The 21458-nt window shown below is 45.6% G+C and overlaps 1 protein-coding gene and 1 non-coding gene across 2 annotated transcripts; one reads left to right on the forward strand and one right to left on the reverse strand.

The window, feature by feature from the left end:
• Window positions 1-3168: 3168 nt before the first annotated feature.
• On the forward strand, window positions 3169-17068 carry LOC140208655 (NACHT, LRR and PYD domains-containing protein 3-like). Its single transcript, XM_072277500.1, has 3 exons — window positions 3169-5113; window positions 10394-10480; window positions 10636-17068. The coding sequence occupies exon 1, from the start codon at window positions 4098-4100 to the stop codon at window positions 4923-4925; it is 828 nt and encodes a 275-aa protein (XP_072133601.1). The 5' UTR covers window positions 3169-4097; the 3' UTR covers window positions 4926-5113; window positions 10394-10480; window positions 10636-17068.
• On the reverse strand, window positions 16834-17016 carry LOC140208759 (U2 spliceosomal RNA). Its single transcript, XR_011888914.1, has one exon. It is a non-coding gene; the product is annotated as a U2 spliceosomal RNA (small nuclear RNA).
• Window positions 17069-21458: the final 4390 nt, after the last annotated feature.

Raw genomic sequence — 21458 nt, forward strand, 5'->3', positions numbered from 1 at the left:
TACCAAGCACAGATTTGCTCGAAAACAACCTGTTCCAATCCACGTTCACCAGATCCTTTCTGATACCATTAAAATTGGCCTTTTCTCCAATTTAGAACCAGAGCTACCCATTTCCATAATGATCTTTAAACTAATGGTATTATGATCACTAGATCCAAAGTATTTACCTGCACAGACCTCTGTTACCTGCCCCGTCATGTTCCCTAATAGTATTTCAGTCTATAGTTATGACCTCAATATATTCATCAAGGGAACTTCCTTGAACACATTTTACCAACGATATCCCAAACAGCCCTTTAAAGTATGGGTGTCCCGGTCAATAAGTGGAAAGTTACAACCATCTAGCATCATAACCTTCTAAGTTGCCTGTGATTTCTCAAACAATTTGATCCCCCAAATCCTATTGACTATTGGGCACTCTGTAATATAATCCCATCCCTTCCTTATTGTTCAGTTTCACCCATAAGGCCTCAGTGGATGAGCTTTCCAGTTTGTCCTGTATGAGCAATGCAGGGACATTTTCCCTAACTAGTGATGTCACTTGTCCTTCTTTAATCCCTGCCACTCAATCAAATTGTGTCTAACGCAACAGAACCCTGGAAGACTGAGCTGCCAGTCCTGCACCTCCTCCAATCAAATCACATTAATGCTTGCAATACTGTAATTCAATACGCTGATCCATGCTCTAAGCTCATCAGCCTTTCCTACAATACTCCTTGCAATGAAATAATACACATTTGGGAACATTTGTTTCACCATGTTCTTTCTTTGGACTCCTGACTTTTTATGTTGGATTAACAGCATCTTTCCCACACAACCACTCCACTATCCACTCTGGTTCTTCATCCCCTTGCAGCTCAAGTTTGACACCTCACCCCATCCCGATGCAGTGTTAACAACCCTTCCCGCAAGGGTATCAGTCCCCCTCCAGTTCAGATGCAAAACGATCATGTCTGTCCAGGTCCCATCTTCCTTGGAATCATCCAAACATCTGCAGCACTCCACAATGCACCATCTCATCAGCCACACGTTAGACTGTATTATATCCTATTTCAGGCCTCACTAGCATGTGGTATGGGTGGCAATCCTGAAGACACAACCCTGGATGTTGTGCACTTTAACCTATCACCTACATCCATGAACTCACTTTGCAGCACCTCTTCACCCTTCCTGCCCTGTCATTGGTGCCGACGTGAACCTTGACCTCTGCTCACACTACCCTTAAACATGTTTCAGACTGGATGCGAGATTTCCCCGACCATGGCAACACACCATCCAGAAATCTTGTTCTCATTAATAGTGATGGCAGTCACTGCTGCTTCCCGTCACTCACGGGCCACAGTGAAGAGATATGCAAAGTATGCATTAGCTATACAGGACCCTGGTCAGACCCCACTTGAGCTCAGCTCTGGTCACTTCACTACAGGAAGGATGTGGAAACTACAGAAAGGGTGCAGAGGAGATTTACAAGGATTGGGGAGCATGCCTAATGAGAATAGGTTAAGTGAACTCAGCCTTTTCTCTTTGGAGCGGTGGAGGATGAGAGGTGACCTGATATGGGTGTATAAGATGATGAGAGGCATTGATCGTGTGGGTAGTCAGAGGCTTTTTCCCAGAGCTGAAATGGCTAGCACGAGAGGGCACACAGATTTAAGGTGCTTGTAAGTACAGAGGAGATGTTTTTTTACGCAGAGTGGTGAGTGCATGGAACTGTAGTGGAGACGGATATGAAGGGGTGTTTTAAGAGACTTCTGGATACATGGAGCTTAGAAAACTAGAGGGCTATGGGTAACCTTAGGTAATTTCTAATGTAAGTACATGTTCAGCACAGCATTGTGGGCTGAAGGGCCTGTATTGTGCTATAGGTTTTCAATGTTTCTATGTTTCTAAAGTTCACCTGCTATTTCTTTGTCTTCCATTACTAGCTCACCAATATCATCTTCCAGTGGACCAATATCAACTCTCAACTCCATTTTTTCTTTTTATATAACTGAACAAAAACATTTGTTATCCTGCTTGATATTATTGTCTAGTCTCACCTCATATTTCATCTTTTCCCTTCTTATAGCTTTTTTAGTTGCCTTTTGTTAGATTTTAAAAGGTTTCCAATCATCCAACTTCCCACTCACTTTTGCTTCCATATTGACACTCACTCACTCATGGACTAATCACAGGACACACAAAAGGCGAACAGTATAGATCACCAGCATTTCATCCGAAGTTGCACTGGTGATGTTGCCTAGCTGGGTAACGAAACATCTGCAAGTGAACAAGCCAGCTCGGCGAGCCACTAAACAGGATCTGGGTTATTACACAACACCCAATCTAAGCTAGCCTTTCCCCAAGTAGGCTCAAGCACAATCGCAATAAATCCCCTCTCCTGCGACCCGACACCTGAAGTATGCTTGATTTTCCCATTCCCCTTGCATATTGAAGTTCGCCAGGACAAATGTGTCATTACCCTTATTACATGCCTTTTCCCTTTGCAACTCAAACCCACATCTTGGCGACTATTTGGAGGCCTGTATATGATTCCCATAATGTGCTTTGTTACCCCTGTAATTTCTTATCTCCACCCACAAAGAGCCAACGTCCTCTGACTTTATGTCCCCTTTTTCTGAAGGTGTAATTCCATCTCGAAAACATAGCCAATGTCTTCCTGCCTGTCCTTTCGAAACAAAGTATATCTTTTGATGTTAAACTCCCAAACAAGATCTTCTTTCAGCCACAACTCAGTAATGGCCACAACGTCGTACCAACCAAAATCGAATTTTGCCTCTGTGGTACAATTTAACACTTGGCTGTGTCCACATTTAAACCTGCTGGCTCATCTTCAGCTCTATCATACTGGTTTCCATCGCCCTGTCATATTAGTTTAAAACACTCCCAACAGCTCCAGTAAATTCGCCTGCAAGAATATCGGACCCTGCTGGAATCCCTGCCCCTTGCTGTGTTCTTCGGCCACACACTTATCTGCCACCTCATTCTATTCCTATCCCCACTGTCGGGTGGTACAGGCAGCGATCCCGACATTACTACCTTTGAGTTCCTGCTTCTCAGCTTCCTCCCTAACTCCCTGTGTTTTGTTTTCCAGACCTCTTCCCATATCATTGGTACCAATATTTATCACGACTCGTGACCTTTCCTTTTCAGGATATTATGGACGTGTCCAGTAACGTTTCAGACCCTGGCTCCTGAGAGGCAAAGTAGCATCGGTGTCTCCTTTTTGAGTCCACAGAATCGCTTACCTCTCCTGCTGACTATAGAGTCCCGTATTACTGCTGACATCCTCTACAGATTTCTGCTCTTCCGCGCAACATCCGGGAGTTGCCTGAGTTCATGTCCCAGCTCCTCGGAGCATAGGATACCGTAGAGGTGTGGTGGGGCTTATTGCCTGAGTTCACGTACTAGCTCCTCAGAGCAGAGGAGACTGTAGAGGTGTGGTGAGGGTGTATTGCCTGAGTTAATGTAACAGTTCCTCGGAGAAGAAGAGACTGTAGACTACTGCGGGGTGTGTTACATCGTGACTGGCTGAGCTTGGAAAAGGAAATGGAAATAATGTTCCTTTTCTGTGGCTCAGTACTGACAGTTTCAACCTAAAGAAGTGTCGAGAGTATCCGCTCCATTATGAGAAAGTAAAAGTCAGTAGAGCAAGTAAATTGCCCCCCGACCCCCACTGTTACCCTCTGCGGTGTTGCCCAGTTCAGCAGAAGCTGAGCAGTGAAAGCGGTGAAACCAGCCGCTCCACACAACACTCTCCTCTCCAGAATCACGTGTGCACTTGGTGCTCGCTGGAACACCGGGGAATCTGCAAACTACGAACAGAGGGGAGAGGGGAGGCTTTAACAGCGAACCTGAATCGGATCAGAAATGTTTCGGGGCCATCGTTCATCTTCAGACGCTCTTATCTCTGATCTCCCAATTTCACCCAAACAGTGTCCTTAACAATTTCTTATTATTGGGGTAAATACGTGAGTGTTCAGTGTTCATCAGATCAGGCATTGACCACCTATTTCTGTCCATCCTAAGATGTTCAGCAGAAACACAAGGAGACTCTGCGGGCACAAACTGAAACACTGAGAGTGAACACGATCCTGATGAGGGAGAAGGTGAAGGTTTTCCAGCTGGTTGATCGATACGCTGAGCTCACGGTCATTTCTACTGTTCGAGATCGGAGACTGGTGGAACATGAGCTGCTGGCAAGAGGCAGAGACCACGAGGAGTGGAGAGAGGAACATCTCCGCGGACAGCTGGAGAAAATCGGGATTGCTCATCTGTTTGAGAATAGTTACTCACATAGTTTTTGGGACAAAATGAAAAGATTCTTCACACAATCAACTTCGGGATGTTCAGCAGCAGTGGCCGGAGTCCCAGGGATCGGGAAAACAACAATGGTACAAAAGATTGTTTATGACTGGGTCACGGAGAAAATATACCAACAATTCCAGTTTGTCTTCAGTTTCAAATTCTGGGATTTAAACTCCATTAGTTGCAGAATAAACTTGAAAGAACTGATTCTGCATCAATATCCGTATTTTGGGAATGCCCTGAGAGAGGTCTGGAAGAACCCAGAGGGATTGCTGTTTATATTCGATGGATTGGATGAATTCAAGCACAGAATCGATTTTGCTGACAGTCGGAGAGATACAGAACCCAAGCACCAGTGCCCAGATCCTGAATTCAAGTGCAAGGTGTCTGACATTGTGTACAGTTTAATCCAGCACAAGCTGCTCCCAGGATGTTCAGTGCTGGTGACCACACGTCCCACTGCGTTACATCGATTGGAAAAGGCGGAGATCGGTGTCTGGGCTGAAATCCTGGGATTTGTTGGTGAGGAACGGAAGGAATATTTCATCAGGTATTTTGAAGATCAGACGGTAGCGGCAGCAACCCCTCCTACTGCTGGATCCTCGCTCTGGCATTAAGTCCCTTCTTCACACAAAGAGTCAGGGACCCAGAGCGAATTCCCAAGACCATCACCCAACTATATTCCTACTATATTTACAACATCCTGAAAAACCATGGTCGTGAGATTGACAGTCCCCTGATGTGTTACTCAGGGTTGGTCAGATGGCCTACAGAGGAGTGTTCGAGAAGAAGATTGTGTTTACAGGTGGAGATTTGATCAACTACAATCTGCAGCCTTCCCAGTTCCTGATGGAGCTTTTGGAGAGAGAGGATTCTGCCCGGAGCGCGGTGTACACATTTCCCACACCTCACCATCCAAGAGTTTGTAACTGCAGTAGCACAGTTCCTGAATCCACATCCCGGGGATATCCTGTAAAGGGATTTGGATAAAACTGTAGTGAATCAGATTGTGAAGAATTGTGACAAGTGACCAGGGGATCGGTCAGTAATTCCCCAAGGACAGGAGGGTTCTGTAGTTCCTTGTGAAGGGATGTTGGAGACTTCATCAGATCAGTGAACAACGGCCATTGGTTTAATGGTAGTAAATCACAGGAATGGCCGTGTTTCTCACTGACTGTGACACGTCCATTGACAATGTTCCTTCTCAGTTGTACAAGGCCTTGGTGAGACCGCACCTGGAGTATTGTGTGCAGTTTTGGTCCCCTAATCTGAGGAAAGACATCCTTGCCATAGAGGGAGTACAAAGAAGGTTCACCAGATTGATTCCTGGGATGGCAGGACTTTCATATGAAGAAAGAATGGATGAACTGGGCTTGTACTCGTTGGAATTTAGAAGATTGAGGGGGGATCTGATTGAAACATATAAGATCCTAAAGGGATTGGACAGGCTAGATGCAGGAAGATTGTTCCCGATGTTGGGGAAGTCCAGAACGAGGGGTCACAGTTTGAGGATAGAGGGGAAGCCTTTTAGGACCGAGATTAGGAAAAACTTCTTCACACAGAGAGTGGTGAATCTGTGGAATTCTCTGCCACAGGAAACAGTTGAGGCCAGTTCATTGGCTATATTTAAGAGGGAGTTAGATATGGCCCTTGTGGCTACGGGGGTCAGGGGGTATGGAGGGAAGGCTGGGGCGGTGTTCTGAGTTGGATGATCAGCCATGATCATAATAAATGGTGGTGCAGGCTCGAAGGGCCGAATGGCCTACTCCTGCACCTATTTTCTATGTTTCTATGGTTCACTGTTACCGACACTGACTGCAGCAGGTGGGTCAGAGATTCACACCCGCTTCCCAGTGAGAAGGAGATAAATACCATTGTGAGATTGTCCTCCCTGCCCTTCCCCGTGTGTGACTTTTCTCACTACCAGATACCGTGAGCGCATCTCTTCTGGGCCTCTTTTCAGTCTCACCCCTCCCGTACAATCTTTTTCTGTAACCCCTCATCTTGTATGATTATCGTTTCCCCCCGAGTCCTCCTGTGAGACAACTCATCCCTATCCCCCTTCCTCCTGTGGGATCTTTTCCCCAATCCCTTCCTCCTGTTGGATGTCTTCCCCATCCCCCTTCCTCCTGTGGGATCTCGCTTCCCCATCCCCCTTCATCCTGTGGGATCTCTCTTCTCCTCCCCCTTCCTCATGTGGGATCTCTCTTCCCCATCCCCCTTCATCCTGTGGGATCTCTCTTCCCCATCCCCCTTCATCCTCTGGGATCTCTCTTCCCCATCCGCCTTCCTCCTGCTGGATCTCTCTTCCCCATCTGCCTTCCTCCCGCAGGATCTCGCTTCCCGATCCGCCTTCCTCCTGCTGGATCTCTCTTCCCCATCTGCCTTCCTCCCGCAGGATCTCTCTTCCCCATCCGCCTACCTCCTGCAGGTTCTATCTTCCCCATCTGCCTTCCTCCCGCGAGATCTCGCTTCCTCATCCGCCTTCATCCTGTGGGATCTCTCTTCCCCATCCCCCTTCATCCTGTGGGATCTCTCTTCCCCATCCCCCTTCATCCTCTGGGATCTCTCTTCCCCATCCGCCTTCATCCTGCTGGATCTCTCTTCCCCATCCCCCTTCATCCTCTGGGATCTCTCTTCCCCATCCCCCTTCATCCTCTGGGATCTCTCTTCCCCATCTGCCTTCCTCCCGCGGGATCTCGCTTCCTCATCCGCCTACCTCCTGCAGGTTCTATCTTCCTATCCTTTTGCTTGGCTGGAGTCCCACCACTATCTCCCATCGACACTTTCCCATTCACAAATCTTCCTCACTGGGGGACTTACTTCCATCCTTCAATTCTTGCAGGTAGGTTTGCTAGAGAGGCTCCAGTGGACTTAAACGAGATACAAGTGGCGAGGGGAACCAAAGTGTAGGAACAGATGTAGGGGAGAAGGAAGAAAAAGGAGATAGTAAAGTTGTTTGCACCATTAGTGATAAACAGAGAGATAGAGGTGGAAAATTACTTAAATGCATTTATTTTAATGCTAGGAGCATTGTAAGAAAGGTGGATGAGCCTAGAGCATGGATTGATACCTGGAAGTATCATGTTGTAGCTATTAGTGAAACATGGTTGCAGGAGGGGTTTGTTTGGCAACTAAATATTCCTGGATTTCATTGCTTCAGGTGTGCTAGAATCAGAGGGACAAGAGGGGGAGGTGTTGCTTTGCTTGTCAGAGAAAATATTACAGCAGTGCTCTGGCAGGATAGATTAGAGGGCTCGTCTAGGGAGGCTATTTGGGTGGAACTGACGAATCGGAACGGTGTAGTAACACTTATAGGGGTGTATTCTAGACCACCAAATGGGGAGCAAGAATTGAAGGAGCTAATTTGTAAGGAGATAGCAGATATTTGTAGTAAGCACACGGTTGAGACTGTGGGAGATTTTAATTTTCCACACGTAGACGGGGAAGCCCAGACTGTAAAAGGGCTAGATGGTTTGGAGTTAGTAAAATGTGTGCAGGATAGTTTTTTGCAGCAACACATAGAGGTACCAGCTAGAGAAGGAGCAGTGCTGGATTTCCTGTTAGGGGATGAGATAGGGCAGGTGACGAAGGTATGTGTTTGGGAGCAATTCGGGTCCAGTGATCACAATGCCATTAGTTTCAATATAATTATGGAGAAGGATAGGTCTGGACCGAGGGTTGAGATTTTTGATAGGAGAAAGGCTAACTTTAAGGAGATGCGAAAGGATTTAGAAGGAGTGGATTGGGACAATTTGTTTTATGGGAAGGATGTAATAGAGAAATGGAGGTCATTTTAAGGTGAAATTTTGAGGGTACAGAATCTTTATGTTCCTGTCAGGTTGAAAGGAAAGGTTAAAAGTTTGAGAGAACCATGGTTTTCAAGGGATATTGGAAACTTGGTTTGGAAAAAGAAAGATATCTACAATAAATATAGGCAGCATGGAGTAAATGAGGTGCTCGAGAAATATAAAGAAGGTAAAAAGAATCTTGAGAAAGAAATTAGAAAAGCTAGAAGAAGATACGAGGTTGTTTTGGCAAGTAAGGTGAAAATAAATCCAAAGTAAATGCAAAGGGTTTCTACCGTTATATTAATAGCAAAAGGACAGTAAGGGATAAAATTGGTCCCTTAGAGAATCAGAGTGGGCAGCTATGTATGGAGCCAAAAGAGATGGGGCAGATTTTGACCAATTTCTTTTCTTCAGTATTCACTAAGGAGAGGATATTGAATTGTGTATGGTAAGGGAAACAAAGAGGGTAGTTATGGAAACTATGATAATTAAAGAAGAGCAAGTACTGGAGCTTTTAAGGAATATAAAAGTGGATAAGTCTCCAGGTCCTGACAGGATATTCCCTAGGACCTTAAGGGAAGTTAGTGTAGAAATAGCAGGGGCTCTGACAGAAATATTTCAAATGTCATTAGAAACGGGGATGGTGCCGGAGGATTGGAGTATTGCTATATATGGTATATATAATTATCTGGATAGACAGGGTCTGATTAGGAACAGTCAACATGGATTTGTGCATGGAAAGTAATGTTTGACAAATCTTATTGAATTTTTTGAAGAGGTTGCTAGGAAAGTTGACAAAGGTAAAGCGGTGGATGTTGTCTATATGGGCTTCAGTAAGGCCTTTGACAAGGTTCCATACGGAAGGTTAGTTAGGAAGGTTCAATCGTTAGGTATTAATATTGAAGTAGTAAAATGGATTCAGCAGTGGCTGGATGGGAGACGCCAGAGAGTAGTGGTGGATAAATGTTTGTCAGATTGGAGGCCGGTGACTAGCGGTGTGTCTCAGGGATCTGTACTGGGTCCAGTGTTGTTTGGCATATACATTAATGATCTGGATGATGGGGTGGTAAATTGGATTAGTAAGTATGCAGATGATACTAAGATAGGTGGAGTTGTGGATAATGAAGTAGGTTTTCAAAGCTTGCAGAGAGATTTAGGCCAGTTAGAAGAGTGGGCTGAAAGATGGCAGATGGAGTTTAGTGCTGATAAATGTGAGGTACAACATTTTGGTAGGACTAATCAAAATTTACCATGTCCTATACATGGTAAATGGTCGGGCATTGAAGAATGCTGTAGAACAGAGGGATCTGGGAATAATGGTGCATAGTTCCCTGAAGGTGGAATCTCATGTGGATAGGGTGGTGAAGAAAGCTTTTGGTTTGCTGGCCTTTATTAATCAGAGAATTGAGTATAGGAGTTGGGATGTAATGTTGAAATTGTACAAGGCATTGGTAAGGCCAAATTTGGAGTATTGTGTACAGTTCTGGTCACTGAATTATAGGAAAGATGTCAATAAAATTGAGAGAGTACAGAGAAGATTTACTAGAATGTTACCGGGGTTTCATCACCTAAGTTACAGAGAAAGGTTGAACAAGTTGGGTCTTTATTCTTTGAAGCGTAGAAGGTTGAGGAGAGACTTGATAGAGGTATTTAAAATTATGAGGGGGATACATAGAGTTGACGCGGATAGGCTTTTTCCATTGAAATTGGGGGAGATTCAAACTAGAGGACATGAGTTGAGAGTTAAAGGGCAAAAGTTTAGGGGTAACATGAGGGGGAACTTCTTTACTCAGAGAGTGGTAGCTGTGTGGAACGAGCTTCCAGCAGAAGTGGTTGAGGCAGGTTCGATGTTGTCATTTAAAGTAAAATTGGATAGCTATATGGACAGGAAAGGAATGGAGCGTTACGGGCTGAGTGCGGGTCAGTGGGACTAGGTGAGAGTAAGCATTTGGCATGGACTAGAAGGGCCGAGATGGCCTGTTTCCGTGCTGTAATTGTTATATATCGTTATATGGTTAACCCTACCCCTCTGGAGTCTCTCACATCAGAAACATTTCTCTCATCGGGAAATGAGGCAGAATATGTGGAGTTCACAGGGTCACATCGACAGACTAAATTACCGACATTCGGTGAATACCCTGGAGCTGGGCAGTGAGGGACATTGATAATGATGGGAACTCCGATCAGTGATTTACCGAAGGGTTTAATGTTTCCTGAAATATTCGAGTGAGAGAAATTCCCTCAGACCCACAGTTTGAATCACTTTGTTGATCAACTTGTTTGTTTGTGTTCAGACTTGGGAGGAATAAACTGGGAGATTCAGGAGTGAAACTGGTGTCTGCGGCTCTGAGGAACCCGGAGTGTAAAATACAGAAACTGTGGTAAGTACCAGACTGTGGGAGATTGTGTTTACAGTCACTGGGTGTCTGACACTGAACATTAATGTGATCAGTAATTGTGTTGCTGATAAACACTGGGGATTTGTACTGTCTCCTGTCTCTCTGTGTCCTTCACCCTTACTCTCTCTCATCTCCAGGCTGGACAGTGTCGGTCTCACAGATTCTGGTGCCGAGGATCTCATCTCCACTCTCAGTACAAACCCATCACTGACGGAGCTAGACCTGAGTGGTAATAAACTGGGAGATTCAGGAGTGAAACTGGTGTCTGCGGCTCTGAGGAACCCGGAGTGTAAAATACAGAAACTCTGGTAAGTACAAGACTGTGGGAGATTGTGTTTACAGTCACTGAGTGTGTGACACTGAACAATAATGTGATCAGTAATTTCTTTATTAACCTTTTTATTGATTTAAAAGTATAAATACAGTAAAGAGGAGAATTAGTTCAAGTATATATATCAGTAACAATATAAACCAAGATTAAGATAGACATTGTCAAAGTCATAGATATTAAACTAGTATAATATATAATAAAAGAAAATGAAAATAACAATTCTCCTCTTAACCAGTTTATGAAGAGAAAGGAAAAAACATTGGGTTTTAAATGAAAAGGGAAAAAAACCACTACACTATAACAAAACAAAAAAAGGGGGACTGGGCATCTCATTTTGAGGATACAACCCAAAAAGAGAGAGAGAGAAAGACTTTCTGATCAAATCTAAAACTTGGATTAAAAAAAGATTGTAAGAGTAATAAATCAAATTAAATGAAAATATTGGATAAAAGGTCACCATATTTGCTCAAATTTAAAGGATGTATCAAATGTCCGACTTCTTATTTTCTCTAAACTTAAACAGGACATAATGGAGGAGAGCCAGTAAATGACTGTAGGTGGATTAGAATCCTTCCACTCCAATAAAGTGGCTCTCCCAGCCGGTAAGGTCGAAACGGCTATCATACATCGAGTGGAAACAAGAATATTTCGTAAGCAAATTAGGTTGTAGATCCAGATCCAAGACTTTTGATAGTGTTTTAAAAACATCTCTGCAAAAGTTATCTGGCTTTATACAAGACCAATACATATGAGTTAAAGCGTCCAGCTCAATATTACATCTGTCACAAGTAGGATTAATACTGGAGAAAATATGCGCTGGTTTATCCTTTGACACATGGGCCCGATGCGCTACCTTGAACCGTATCAAGGAACGACAGGCACAAATAGATGAGTTGTTAACCAAATGAAAAGTTTTACTCCATTGATTATCTGAAAATGACTCTTGAAGAGCGTTTAATTTTATCATCAGATATCATTCGTGAACTCAATAACCGTTTATAGATTAAGCTAACAACCTTTTTTGAAATGGACTCTCCAGGAGGCGCTCATGGTGTGAGGTACATTTTGGCTTCGCTCCATTCCCTTTACTTCTTTTACCCGTAACCACCCTTATTTAATCTGTTTATACCTACACTAATAGGTTTATAACACAAATATATCTTTGAACTTTGATTTTAACTCGCTGGAAATGTGAACCAGAGGACGAGAAGTTAAAAATGGGAAAGACTCCAACGGCAACGGGAAAAAAAAGATGGCGATCCTAAAGCATCTAAGCAAATACCAATAACTTTTGAAATAATGTCGAATCTTCTAGAGGAAAAACTTAATCAAAGATTTGCTGTGTTTGAAGAAGTTTTGAAGATGATTCAAGATGACATTAGATCGTTTAGATGTGAAATTGATCAACAGCAAACTAGAATTTCAGAACTGGATGCTGCCCGTTGGCAGAGGACAAAAGATTGAAGCCCTGGAAAAAAATCTGGCTTCAACATCCCATGTTGGAACGTTATAAATCCAAGATTATTGATCTCGAAGATCAATCCCGATGACAGAACTTGCGGATAATCGGGCTTCCCAAAGATATCGAGACGGCCGATCCTACCAAATACTTTTCTCAATTTTTAATGGATGTGTTTGGTTCAGAGGTTTTGGAGGCCCCTCCATTGCTCGATCGCGTGCACCTTACATTGCGCCCCAAACCTTCCAGAGAATTTAAACTGAGACCCATTATTATTCTGTTCCATTATGCTCACATTAAGGATCGTGTGGTACGAGCTGCGTAGCGGAAAGATATGATCAAAGTTCAAAGTTTCAAATTTTGCCTCGTTGAAGATTTCAGTCCTGAAGTTCTGAGGGAATGGATAGCTTTTAAACCACAGATGTCAGAATTTTATCAAAAAGGCCTTAACCAGCGTTGCTGTTTCCAGCACGTTTGAAAATAGTTCTTGCCGATAACTCTCGTCGTCTGTTTAAATCTCCGGATGAAGCTCAGTTTTCTTGACAATCAGCGTTCCTCTGCTCCGGACTAATTAACGGACTGTTGTTTATTCTCTTTGTTCTTACATGCTTGTTTTTTCAGTAGATCCAGATCCAAAACTTTTGATAGTGTTTTCAAAACATCTCTCCAAAAGCTTACAGCTTTGGATTTTTATAATCTGAGGGCTTTTGCCCTGGGTTTGTAGGGTAGGTATTTTTCATATTTTCGGATAAGTTTTCTTTCTTTACTGATTCTGTATTTTATTTATTCTTTTTTACTTTTTATTTTTCTTTCTTTGAAACTTTATAGGCCTATATCCTTGCTAAATGTGGATTCCAAGATATTTTCAAAATTACTGGCAACTAGACTGGAGAAAGTATTGCCTCCAATTATTTCTGTTGACCAGACTGGATTTATTAAAAATCATTATTCCTTCTTTAATATTAGGAGATCAATGAATATTGTTTATACTTCTTCATCTAGAACTCCAGAATGTGTCATTTCACTGGACACTGAGAAAGCTTTTGACAGAGTCGAATGGACATATTTGTTTAATTCGCTTGAGAAATTCAATTTTAGTCCGATATTTATATCTTGGATTAAACTGATATACCTTACCCCCTTCGGCATTTACCAATAATCAAAGATCTCCCTTTTTTCAGTTATTTCCTGGTACTCGGCAGGGTTGCCCTCTTTGTCCATTATTATTTGATATCGCCCTGGAACCTTTAGCTATTGCTATTCGTGACTCTCCTAATATATTTGGCATTACCCGCAGGAATGAGATACACAAACTATCACTATATGCAGATGATTAATTACTATATATCTCTAACCCTGAGAAATCCATTCCGGCAGTTTTAGCTCTGCTTCCTCAGTTGAGTAACTTTTCCGGTTACAAATTGATTAATAAGAAGCATAAGGACTTATTGAAGTTCAATTTTTTTTCCTAAATCCTTTTTTAATACTGTTGATTCCAAAAGTTCCTCTTATATATGGCAGAATAAAAATCTCAGATTAAGTAAAAAATACTTACGTAGAACATAGACATAGAACATAGAATAGTACAGCACAGTACAGGCCCTTCGGCCCACAATGTTGTGCCGACCCTCAAACCCTGCCTCCCATGTAAGCCCCCCATCTTAGATTCCTCCATATACCTGTCTAGTAGTCTCTTAAACTTCACTAGTGTATCTGCCTCCACCACTGACTCAGGCAGTGCATTCCATGTACCAACCACTCTCTGAGTAAAATACCTTCCTCTAATATTCCCCTTGAACTTCCCACCCCTTACTTTAAAGCCATGTCCTCTTGTATTGAGCAGTGGTGCCCTGGGGAAGAGGCGCTGTCTATCCACTCTATCTATTCCTATTATCCTCTGCACCTCTATCATGTCTCCTCTCATCCTCCTTCTCTCCAAAGAGAGAAGCCCTAGCTCCCTTAATCTCTGATCATAATGCATACTTTCTAAACCAGGCAGCATCCTGGTAAATCTCCTCTGTACCCTTTCCAATGCTTCCACATCCTTCCTTTCGTGAGGTGACCAGAACTGGACACAGTACTCCAAGTGTGGCCTAACCAGAGTTTTATAGAGCTGCATCATTACATAGCGATTCTTAAACTCTATCCCTCGACTTATGAAAGCTAACACCCCATAAGCTTTCTTAACTACCCTATCCACCTGTGAGGCAACTTTCAGGGATCTGTGGACATGCACCCCGAGATCCCTCTGCTCCTCCACACTACCAAGTATCCTGCCATTTACTTTGTACTCTGCTTTGGAGTTTGTCCTTCCAAACTGTACCATCTCACACTTCTCCGGGTTGAACTCCATCTGCCACTTCTCAGCCCACTTCTGCATCCTGTCAATGTCTCTCTGCAATCTTTGACAATCCTCTACACTATCTACAACACCACCAACCTTTGTGTCGTCTGCAAACTTGCCAACCCACCCTTCTACCCCCACATCCAGGTCATTAATAAAAATCACAAAAAGTAGAGGTCCCAGAACAGATCCTTGTGGGACACCACTAGTCACAATCCTCCAATCTGAATGCCCTCCCTCTACCACCACCCTCTGCCTTCTGCAGGCAAACCAATTCTGAATTCACCTGGCCAAACTTCCCTGGATCCCATGCCTTCTAACTTTCTGAATAAGCCTACCGTGTGGATCCTTGTCAAATGTCTTACTAAAATCCATATAGATCACATCCACTGCACTACCCTCATCTATATGCCTGGTCACCTCCTCAAATAACTATCAGGCTTGTTAGACACGATCTGCCCTTCACAAAGCCATGCTGAATGTCCCTGATCAGACCATGATTCTCTAAATGCCTATAGATCCTATCTCTAAGAATCTTTTCCAACAGCTTTCCCACCACAGACGTAAGGCTCCCTGGTCTATAATTACCCAAACTATCCCTACTACCTTTTTTGATGGGGGACATTTTGGCCAATTCCCTGCCCTCCCCTTTAATGGCTGCACGCCAGGTTTAATTCCCAACCGTTCTAACGGAACTGGCTCCAGCCTGAAGCTGTCTGTCGTTCGGAGCATTCCCACAGTGACGTATTTCCGCCTCCTGTCCAGTGGCACAGCTTCCAGTGGATGTGCGGGTTTGAGACTCCCCCACGAGACCCTGGGGAATTAGACAGGAAGAGCCCGGGGGCCGGGGCTCAGTCTGGTACACTGGTGTCCCGGGGCGGGATTATCCCGGGAGAGAATCCTTTTGCTCCCTTTGCTGAGGACGGTGCATTCGGCAGTCTGGCTGATATAATGATGTTAAATTGACAAATACCTCGGCAGTGACCCTGGATCTGCAGCGATCTCGGACACGGCCCTGAAGTGTGATTTTATAATCATCGGTTCCCCAATGCAGAGTGACGGTGAGAAACGGGACTGATTATTCAAACTGTCACCCGTTGTCACCGGTCAGTTAATTGTGTGTGATTCTGAGTGAGTCGGGAGCAGCTTATTTATCCCTGCACACGAGCAGCTCACACATTGTTTAATTTACATTTGTCATGATGAAATCAATAAACCACTGTAATTTCCTGTCTTGGTGTCAGACTCGAGTCTCACTAGAGGAGAAACAGTACCCTGGGGTTACTGCTGCCCACCGCACCCGGTGAACTGCAATAATGGTGTGAGCTCCTCACACTGGTACGGCAGCATCTCAGCTCCAGGCTGAGGGATGTCAGTCTGATAGTGTCTGGTCCCCAGGATCTGTTCACTCCCCATCCCGGCTGACCACCGCATCCTCTCACGCCAGATACTCGCACTATCCTGATCCCCACCTTCCTGCGTGCTTTCTTGCTCTCACAGTCAAAAACAATAAAGGAGATTGGAAGCTCATATACTGTATAATATCGGACCCACGTCCACCAAGGTCGCAAACAGAAGGGAACAGAAGCAATCAACACGGGCTGAAGCTCCCTCTTTACAGACCTGGCACACAAACCCGGGGCCAGACAGAGTCAAGCTTCCTCCGCACAGACCCAGCTCACACCCCCACAATCAAAGCATCTCATAATCTTATACACCTCTATCAGGCCACCTCTCATCCTCTGTTGCTCCAAGGAGAAAAGGCCAAGTTCACTCAACCTATTCTCATAAGGCATGCTCCCCAATCCAGGCAATATCCTTGTAAATCTCCTCTGCACCCTCCCCATGGTTTCCATATCCTTCCTGTAGTGAAGCGACCAGATCTGAGCCAGTACTCCAAGTGGGGTCTGACCAGTGTCTATATAGCTGCAACATTACCTCTCGGCTCCTAAATTCAATGCCACGATTGATGAAAGCCAATATACCGTACACCTTCTTAACCACGGAGTCAACCTGCACAGCTGCTTTGAGCATCCTATGGACTCGGACCTCAAGAACCCTCTGATGCTCCACACTGCCAGGAGTCTTACCATTAACACTACCTGTAAAAGTACAACGAAGGAATAGGGAAAAAGCCTGAGAAGGTTAATGCGTACGGATAACTGCATTCTACTCTTTATTTGTTGTTTAATCTCCCCGAGGGGAGGTGCAGCATTCCGAGGGGTACTGCAATACTGGGTCGATGCACGGAGTGGACGAAGGAAGCCCCTATTCCATCTTCCTGTTCCAAAAATCAATGTAATATATGGTCCCAGATAAGGGACGCATCAGATTTTAAACTGATAAGAACTGATTTTTTTGAAAAATATACTTTATTCAGAAATATTACAAAATAAAATTATTTGCAAAAAAACATTTGTTGACCCTAAGTCCTTATAGAATAAATAAAGATGTTTACAATAAATCATTCATTGACTCTCATTCCTTTACTGATGTTCCATTACAGTCTATACCTTTCCACATTTCCAGCCACTCCTGTAGCACGATGTTGATTCATCTATCCACACCACTGAGGAGAGGAATACTCTTCGCCACCCGACTCCTCGCACTCCCGCGCGCGGGTGACAAACCGAAAACTGTGGTCCTTCTCCAGCCGGCTTTTGCGGTGGCTGCACCAAGTTTGAGTGCATCCCTCAGCACGTGATTTATAATTTAAATTTTTAATATTTACTATCAATTTGTACTCCAGGGAGCACGAAGAGCAGAATCAAATATCGCTGTGATGATTGTACGCTCTAGTATCAATTGTTTGGCAACAATAAAGTACTCCTGCAGCTGAGAATGTGCCAGTCGGCAGCACATTCTCCCACGGACATCTCCATGTGCTGGTAAATCATCAATTTTCGGGCCGACCGAAGAGCGTCCTTCACCGAGTTGATGATCTGACAGCAGCACCGGATGTTGGTCTCCGTGTGCGTCCCCGGGAACAGCCCGTAGATCAGAGAGTCCTCGGTTACGCAGCTGCTGGGGTTGAAACGTGACACCGTCCCTTCCGTCATCCTCCACACCCTCTCTGCGAACTGACAGTGTGCGAAGAGGTGGGTCACAGACTCCTCCTCACTGCAGTCCTCCCGTGAGCAGTGGGGAGCGGAGACGATGTTCCAGGCGTACAGGAGGGATCTGACTGGGAGGGCCCCTCTCATCGCCAGCCAGGCAAGGTCCTGGTGACTGTTGGTGAGGTCTGGCGATGAGGCATTTTGCCAGATGAACTGGACGGTCTGCTCAAGGAACCACCCCACTGTGTCCATCTCGTCCTTCTCCTGCAGTGCCTGCAGGACACTTCGTGCCGACCACTGCCTGATGACCCTGTGGTCAAAGGCGTTCTCCTGGAAGAACTTTTCTATGAAGGACAGGTATGCCGGCAACGACCAGCTGACGGGGGCGTTGCGCGGGAGTGGGGCCAGACCCATCCTTCCTAGCCCGGGTGACAGGTAGAACCTGGGCACAGAGTGGTACTTGGTGCCCACATACCTGGGTTCTACACACAACCTGATGCAGCCACACACGAAGCTGGCCATCAGGATGAGGGCGACATTGGGGACATTCTTGCCCCCATTATCCAGGGACTTGTGCATAACGGTCTGTCTCACCCGCTCCACCTTGGATCCCCAGACGAATCTGAAGACAGCTCGGGTGATTTCCGAGCTGCAGGAGCTGGGGACGGGCCACACCTGCGCCAAGTACAGCAGCCCTGAGAGCACCTCACACCTGATGACCAGGTTCTTGCCCGTTATCGACAGGGAGCGCCCTCCCCACAGTCCCAGTCTCTGTTTCACCTTGGCAGTCCGCTCCTGCCAGTTCTTGTTGCACGCCTCAGCCCCTCCAAACCAGATCGCCAACACCTTCACGTGGTCAGACCTGATGGCGAAGGGGACGTTGGATCGGTCCGGCCAGTTGCCGAATAGCATAGCTTCGCTCTTCGTGCGGTTGACCCTGGCCTCCGACACTAGCTCAAACTGTTCGCAGATGCCAATCAACCTGCAAACTGACCTCGGATCAGAGCAGAAGAGGGTGACGTCGTCCATGTACAGGGAGGTTTTCACTTGGGTCCCTCCACTGCCTGGCAGCATCACCCCTCTTATGCCCTCATCCCTCCTGATGGCTTCGGCAAAGGGTTCAATGCAGCAAACAAGACAGGGGAGAGAGGTTTCCCACCCATTGACCTGGACTGCACTACAGATGTCTGTGTCGAGCAGTCTGATCTGATTCCGGATTCCCTCCCCAAAACCAATTTTGGAGAGCACATCCGCCATGTACGTGTGCGATATCCTGTCGAAGACTTTCTCCTGGTCCAAGCTGACCAGGCAGGCGTTCACCCCTGTCCTGCACATCGGCGATGGTGTCCCTCAGCAGCGTGAGGCTGTCTGAGATCTTCCTGCCCGGTACAGCACAGGTTTGGTCCGGGTGGATCACCTGTCCCAGAGCAGACTCGACCCTGTTGGCAATGGCCTTCAACAGGATCTTGTAGTCCACATTCAGGAGAGATGGGTCTCCAATTCCTGATGTCCTCCCTTTCCCCCTTCTGCTTGCAGATGAGGGTGATCGTGCCCTTCCTCATGGACTCTGACATACTGCCGGCCAGAAGCATAGCGTTGTACACTTCCAGCAGGTCTGGGCCCATCCAGTTCCACAGAGCCGAGTACAACTTAGCCGGTAAGCCGTCGCCTCCGGGAGTCTTACCCGACCCAAAGGAATGGATGGAGCCTGTCAACTCGACCAGAGTCAGTGGCTGATCCAGACTCTCCCGCTTGCCGTCGCCTAAGACCTGCGTGATAGATGACAGGAAGTTGCGGGAGGCTGTGGATTCTGTGGCCTTTTCATCGTACAGACCGGCATAGAAGGACCTGCAGATCCTCAGTATGTCATTCTACGAGGACACGACTGAGCCGTCCTCTTCCTTAAGGTTGAGGATCACAGAGCTCCCCTTGTGCACCTTCTGGAAGAAGAAGCCTGAGCACGTCTCGTCCTGCTCCACGGTTTGGACCCTTGATCGGTAGATGATCTTGGAGGATTCAGCGGCAAGGTGCTGGGCTTTCGGGCTCTTCACCTCTCGCAGTTCCTCCCCGACATCCACCCCCTTCGACTGCAGAAGGAGGAGTTACTGCAACTCTGTCTGGAGTTTACGCAGTTCCATATAACCATATAACAATTACAGCACGGAAAGAGGCCATCTTGGCCCTTCTAGTCCACGCTGAACTCTTACTCTCACCTAGTCCCACCGACCTGCACTCAGCCCATAACCTTCCATTCCTTTCCTGTCCAATTTAACTTTAAATGACAACCTCAAACCTGCCTCGACCAGTTCCCTCTGCTCCTGGCTTGCTTTCTGGATACCCTTGCGTATGAAGAACTTCTTGATGTTCTCCTTGGTGGCTTCCCACCAGAGAACTGGGGAATCAAAGGTTTTCAAGGTTTTCCAACCTGTGTACTCCTCCTCTAGTCCTACTTGTAGCAGAAAGAGTGAAGATGTATCAATTAGTCGGCCAGGCAGCATCTCTAGGGAGAGGTACAGTCGACGTTTCAGGCCGAGACCCTTCCTTCAGTTAGTCCTGACGAGGGGTCTCGGCCTGAAACGTCGACTGTACCTCTTCCTGGAGATGCTGCCTGGCCTGCTGCGTTCACCAGCAACTTTGATGTGTGTTGCTTGAATTTCCAGCATCTGCAGAATTCCTCGTGTTTGTGCATCAGTTAGTGATCTCCAAACTGAGTTGGGTCTCACTGATGTAGAGGAGGCTACACTGGGAGGAAGTGTGATTATGAAAGAGGTGTAGGGATAGATGTAACACTTATTGTGGTTGCAGGGTGTTTGGCAGACGAGAGTCACAGCGGGAGTGATCCCTGTGATAAATGGAGACGGACGTGGAGAGGAAGATGTGCCTGGTGGTGAGATCCTGGTGGAGATAGTGGAAATTGCAGAGAATATGTTGAATGCAGAGCTTCAGTGAATGGCAGATGCAGAAAAGGTAATCCTATCGTTATTATGTCGTGGAGGGGACATGGGGAGAGGGCAGACGTGCAGGAAATGGAGGAGTTACGGGTGAGTTCTGTATTGATTGCAGTGGGCAGGAAACCCCTTTATTGATTGAAAAAAGATTTCTTGGATGTCCTAGCATGAAAAACCTCCTCATAAAATCAGATGCAGCAGAGACAAAGAAACTGAGAGAAGGGAATAGTATCCTTGAAAGTGACAGTGTGAGCAGAGTTTCCATAGGTCCATTTAATGTCAGAAAGTAACTGTTGTGGACAAGGTAACTGTGGGAGTCAGTAGGTTTGTTAAAGAGGCCAGAAGGTAATCCGTTTCTGGAGACAGAGAGAGACAGATCAGGAAAGGGGAGTGAGATCATAAAAATGGACCAAGCAAATTTGAGAGAGGGGGTGTATGTTGGTGGGAAAGTTGACAAATCTGACGACAACATGAGGAAATCTGCAGATGCTGGAATTTTAAGCAACACACATAAAAGTTGCTGGTGAACGCAGCAGGCCAGGCAGCATCTCTAGGAAGAGGTACAGTCGACGTTTCAGACCGAGACCCTTCGTCAGGGCTCACTCCAGACTAAGTCTGACGAGCTCCACACGGGAGCTGGAAACAGCATCAATGACGTCATCAATGTGGTGGAGAAAGTTTTACCTGTCTACCTTTGAACGCTCCAAAAACAGCCCAAAATTTTAAAACAACACCAAATTACTTCACTATACTCAATGCGGCACTAGCCAAAGGGCAGATTACAAATCATTTCCTTACTCAATGAGAAAGGTTCAATCTTCT

The sequence above is a fragment of the Mobula birostris genome, chromosome 13 (assembly GCF_030028105.1).
Source record: "Mobula birostris isolate sMobBir1 chromosome 13, sMobBir1.hap1, whole genome shotgun sequence".
NCBI classification, from domain to species: domain Eukaryota; kingdom Metazoa; phylum Chordata; class Chondrichthyes; order Myliobatiformes; family Myliobatidae; genus Mobula; species Mobula birostris.